This window comes from Lactuca serriola, chromosome 1, assembly GCF_051521515.1.
Source record: "Lactuca serriola cultivar US96UC23 chromosome 1, Lser_US96UC23_V15, whole genome shotgun sequence".
NCBI classification, from domain to species: Eukaryota; Viridiplantae; Streptophyta; class Magnoliopsida; order Asterales; family Asteraceae; genus Lactuca; species Lactuca serriola.
In genome coordinates, this window is record NC_136408.1 from 11,977,789 (window position 1) to 11,983,520 (window position 5,732).

Below are 5,732 nucleotides of genomic sequence, written 5' to 3' on the forward strand. Positions count from 1 at the left end.
GAACCCATTATGGATAATAGTTTTTTAATATTAACCATTTATAAAACTCTCTAGATGTGATCTAATTTACTTATTTCCTAAAATATAAAAAAGCACAATAGAAATGTTTGTTAAAAATCTTAATGTCAAATCATAGATAACAATCTTTATCCCTGAAAATAAAGATTATAATTAATATGTAGTATTGTACATTTCACATCCCTTCATGGAGTTTCTGACCCTACCATCAAATGCACCCTTGAAGTCAAAAGCTGAAAAGGAAGTACCGATTCGATTCCAATCAATTAGGTTATTCAAATAATTGAGATATGTAAATGATAACCCAAACATCATAATCATATCATCATATGTTTAAATTTCATCATAAAATATGTCAGAATACCAATGGACGCATATCCTCTTCATTGCTTTCTAGAACATGAACATCCTAGAATTAATAAATCAAACATGTTGATCAAGAATAACAATAACAAAATCAAGACGTAAATACCCTTGATCATTAAAAACAACCCTACAAAGCTTATCCAATTCCATCATGACATTGTGTGATGTGTCTCTAGAATGGTGTTTATCCATTTTACATGTACAACAACAACAATACCCAAATCACATAATAATCCTATTCTACATGTACATGAACACCAAAAAGCAAAAAGGTAGATGTTTAAAATCATTCAACTATTATATATAAACATTAAATAACATAGAACAAACAAAAGCTTAATTCCATTTAGGATTACTAGCTACAAACTTGCAACAACAAATTAACTGGGATTTGTAGTACTATTAGATCAACAACAAACATGAGGTATATATATATTTAGAAACAACATTTGCATTTGAGGATATATATATATATATATATATATATATATATATATATATATATATATATATATATATATATTAATGGTCCTCAAAACGTACAACAATGCAAGTAATATTGTCAGAACTGCCCCTTGCATATGATTCTTGCACAAGTTTCCTACATGCAGCTTCTGCATCACTTATTTCCTGCACAATACCCACAGCATCCTGCAACAAACATCACTTATAAATCTAGATGAGAAGAACTAAAATGTTTAATTTTGTTGTATCATACAATACTATATAAAATATAAAGAATCAACCCTTTTACTTATTGAACATTAACTTAACAATTCAATAACTTGATGATGAGTGTGTGAAAATAAAGAAATTAACAATATTGTGATACGCGTTATTGTGTTTTAACCTAATTAGTGTTATTAAAAGTTTGTTATCCTAAGATAGAAAAAAACCAGCAATATATTATAAAAATAAATTTAATGATGAGTGGCTAACCTTATTTGATAGTACATTCCAGAGCCCATCACTTGCAATAATTATAAACTCTACACCTTCAATTAATTCCTCCTGAGATTCAACAATAAATCAACCACAATGAACAACATTCTCCCATGATCATTTAAGCATCAAGAAAATTTACAATTTATTAAAAAAAAAAAAGCAGTTATTAAATTACCTGAATTTCTGGTTCAGCTACAACATATGGCTTGAGTAGTTTGTCTCCAAAGGCACGAGAAACAGCAAGAACTCCACCAACACGCCATGTTCCTGAAATTCACAATCTATTAAGCCCTAACTATTTACAAATTTGCCCCCAAGTGTGCTGTCATTTTCTCATATATTTTGTGAACAACATTTATCCAGACATCACTTAATGGGAAAGATTAATTAGCATATCTTTATATAGAAATTTACTACCTGCCCAAATGATGAAGCCACCAGCCTGTTCAATACGCTCACGTTCATCACTTCTGTCAGGCTTGTGATCAATTGATAAAGGGATAGCTGCAAACAAAACAAAACATACGTCATGTTTTGGATCCATAACTATCCAAGGGTATATTCGTAAATTAAATAAGCTTACAACTCCATCACATTTCCATTCCATAATAAGCATCTTTACCAATTTAGTAGTCATTCGATTACCAAAAATGATAAGTTTCTTTTATTTAAAAAAATAATAATAATTTCTCTTGGTCTTATTTGAGGTTTCCTTAATATCTTCTGTTAGTAAGTCTTAACAATTAACAAAGTTCCATATGATAGAGGTGAATAAATAGGTATAAAGTATAATCAATTTAGAAAGAGACTTGACAATAGACGTGACAACAAGGGTACTAGGAATTGCACATGGAAGTATGTTAATGTCGTGTTCAAGAGAAAGCAAAAAATAAAATATTGACTTATTTTTTTTTTTTGACCAAAATGAAGCACACAGTACTACACTTCCCTCGTTAAGGCATGTTTACTTTGATGTATTAAGGGTACAACTTCACATGGAGAAAAAAGTAGAAGTACCAAAACAAGATGAGAGGACATGAGAGAGAGAGAAAAGGTATTCTATTATATATGTATATATGAAAGCACATAAAGATAATAATAAAAGATACTATTAATTATCCTAACTCAATTTTCCCTTTCAAGATTCCCGATGATTTCCATCTTGTTACCCTTGTCTGATTGCATTTGTGGAAAACCAGTGCATGTGCAATGAAGATGACATAAGCACATGCTACACAATCAATGCAACCCCACAAGGGACCAACATAAAGCTAACATGCTAATCTTTACATGGAAAAACACACTAATAACATGGAAACAAAGATGCTAATTAACAGACATACCTACATCCTTGTTGAAAGTTGAAACCTAATATTGCTGTTAATTGTACCTGATCCTGCCCTTGAAGCAACAACTCTTGAATCTCCTACATTTGCTACCAGAATCCGATCACCAAGCATTACAGCAGTTGATGCAGTAGAACCAGCATCTCTTTGCTGTGGATTTTCTCCACTTAGGTAATCAGCATCTGTCCTTCTAAATGCTTCAACTGTAATCAAGAATCAATAAATATCATTCACTTATTCACCAATCAAAATAACATATTAACAGTTTGACACAGACACTGTTCATACCTATGGCTGTCTTTGTGTCTTTCATAAAACCTGGATGACCACTTAAGTTCTTGAAAAGATTGTTCTTAAGATATTCTGCTGTTCTTGAACCACCATGACCTATTTAGTATATACATTGTAAGATCAGAAGCAAGAATTTTCAGAAAAGATGATTGACTATACAAAGGTCTTGTTATCTTGTAATGGAATTACTGACCATCAAAAACACCAAAAAAGGCAACTGTTTGACCATCAACTTCTGATATTGTTGTTTCAAAGTAATCCTCCATTGATGCCCTTTTACCCTTGAAACTGGCATACCCATACTTAAATCTTGCAGTTTTGTTTCCACTCACAAAGCTAGCAAGACAAAGATAGATTTAGTTTTTGAAATCTTTGAATAGGGTACTATCATTAAAAAGGTTAACTTTAACTCTTCAATTACTTAAACCATCTGAGTATCTCAAACAATTGTGTATATCCGTGCATAATTTTTGTTGGTTTAACTTTATTCTTTTTAGATTATCGTGCGCCTTGTGCCTTTTTAGTACTAGTAAAGGTAAAAGAACTGCCGAATTGTTAATGATAAGGATATTGACAATCGATTGTAAACTAAAAAAGAAGGAGTTTTATTTACTCCCCTCATCCAAACCTAGTTCAACCTGTTAAAAAATACAAAAAATTGCATTAAGGTTTGCAATTTATTTTAAACATCATAATGTTTCAATCGGAAACATGCTTTATGCTTCATTTAGTTAGACAAATTTTCGTTTATGATCAAATAGATTCTCCTCAATGCTCAAAATTCAAAAAAATTGACTTCAAAAAATCGTAAGCAAGAGGATAAAAGGTTAATGAAATGAAAGCTGAAATATTAGGTCCGTTTTGTACCTGATTCCACCACCACTATCCAAGGCATCAGGGTCCTTAGAGGGAACCGCAATGGCGGATTGGTGTTGTTCCTTTTCATGTTTCGGTTCAGACAAAGGTTCTGGCTTTTGAGCGGTAATAGGTGGCGGATTCCCCGGTTTAACGTCGTCGGAATCGTCTGTAAGGCGAGGAGGTCGGCGGTACTGTGGAGGAGCGGCGGTGGCGGTGGCGGTGGTGGAATCTTTGACGTCCATGATCAGTAGCAATTCATTCAAAGGTGGAATTTTGGGGGATGATCTGTCGTTGCTTCTGTTCTATTCAAACATTGTTTGTATCAATTCATCTTTTTCCATGGTTTTCAGTGCTTTCGGTTCGTTGTTATATGGCGGATGACGCTACCCAATTTTGGTAATTTTTGTTCTCTTGCGATTTACACCCTGTACTTTCTCTCCTCTAATCACTTTGCCTCTTCTAACTTTTTAACTTTTTTTTTTTTTTTTTTTTTAGCTGAAAACTAAAAATATAATTTTAGTTAGTTAAAAATCAAAAGCTTTTAAATATATAAAATTTTCTAAAAAAACATTTTTATAAAAACTAAAATTGAAACATAATAATAATAGCTGTCTAGATTATAATTTATAAAATTTATAAATACTTCATAAATTCATTCTATCTATGGATACATCAACATACACAATATTGATCAGTAAACCAATATATCCGTTTCGCATCTATGGATACATCAACGTGCACATAAATAGTGATCACTAAACCAACATATCTTTTTGCAATGTTTTTATTTTTGTTTTATTTTATTAAAAAACATAAAATGAAACAACCTTATCGATGAAATATGCTTATGTTTTTCCTAAGGGAAATCTCCAATAAAGTCTTAAAATTATGGTCTGTTTTATATTTTAGTCATAAACTAACTTTTGTTTACAAAAAAGTCCCAAAAACCGGTAAAAGTTTACATTTTGACCATTTTTGACTGGTTGGAACCGATAACAAATTAATTTGGGACTATTTCATAAATTTACCAAAAATATTGGGACTTTTCTGCAAAAAAAAATATTAGGGTTTTTCTACAAACAAAAACATTATTATTATTATTATTATTATTATTATTATTATTATATTAAAGATATAAATAAGTATACTATTTTTTAAATTTGTTATTATTAATATTGTTAATAATATTAAAGACATTTTATAAAGGTGAAGGTTGAGCGAGTGGTAATGTTTTAAGCTTTGAAATCATGAATGTCTGTTTGTATATTCTAACTTTGTATATGGTTATTTCATATTTGTTATTATTGTTTTTAATTCAAAATATTAACATTTAACAATTTAAAAAAAGCTACTGATTTTTTTAAATTGTTTACAAATAGTGAGCGTGTGATATGCGTGTTGTCTTGTATGTAAGTATTTGAATTACCAACATGTGTGTTGCTCTTTTTCATTACTTTATCCTTGTGGTTTTTTTGAAAACATAGTAGATATAGTATGATAAAACAAAACAAGTCATATTACTTTCTATTAAACAAGATATTTTAATTAATATTTTCGAATTTTGATATGAACCACCAATGTAAATATTTATCGTGGATGTGTTGGATTTGACAATAAATCATTCTACCTTAAGAAGTTTTATATACAAAGTGAGAAATCCTTTTATCTTAAACTATTTATACACAATTTTACAAATAGGCAACTTCTTTTAAATTGTTAAGTGTTAATATTTTGAATTGAAAACAATAATAAGAAATATGAAATGATCATATACAAAGTGAGGACATACAAGCAGATATTCATGATTTCAATGCTTAAAGTATTACCATCACCACCACCTTCACCTTTAGATAATTTCTTTAATAAATTTTTTATTTAAGTGTATTTATATGTATTATTAAAAATATT

General features: G+C 29.9%; 1 protein-coding gene across 1 annotated transcript; it reads right to left on the bottom strand.

Annotated features, from left to right (window-relative positions):
• Positions 1–846: 846 nt before the first annotated feature.
• On the bottom strand, positions 847–4,216 carry LOC145100860 (Protein phosphatase 2C family protein). Its single transcript, XM_079038015.1, has 8 exons — positions 3,834–4,216; positions 3,160–3,302; positions 2,964–3,062; positions 2,720–2,878; positions 1,747–1,833; positions 1,505–1,596; positions 1,324–1,395; positions 847–1,035 (listed from the first exon to the last, which is right to left on the bottom strand). The coding sequence occupies exons 1-8, from the start codon at positions 4,064–4,066 to the stop codon at positions 907–909; spliced, it is 1,014 nt and encodes a 337-aa protein (XP_078894141.1). The 5' UTR covers positions 4,067–4,216; the 3' UTR covers positions 847–906.
• Between the last annotated feature and the right edge of the window lie 1,516 nt (positions 4,217–5,732).

Bases quoted from the DNA above. Each gene is read 5' to 3' on its own strand.
- LOC145100860 (XM_079038015.1), bottom strand. From the start codon at position 4,066: ATGGACGTCAAAGATTCCACCACCGCCACCGCCACCGCCGCTCCTCCA. The intron at 1,597-1,746 runs GTAGTAAATTTC...TGTGAATTTCAG, and splicing joins TGGCTTCATCATTTGGGCAG to GAACATGGCGTGTTGGTGGA. The intron at 1,036-1,323 runs GTTAGCCACTCA...TGTTTGTTGCAG, and splicing joins GGAATGTACTATCAAATAAG to GATGCTGTGGGTATTGTGCA.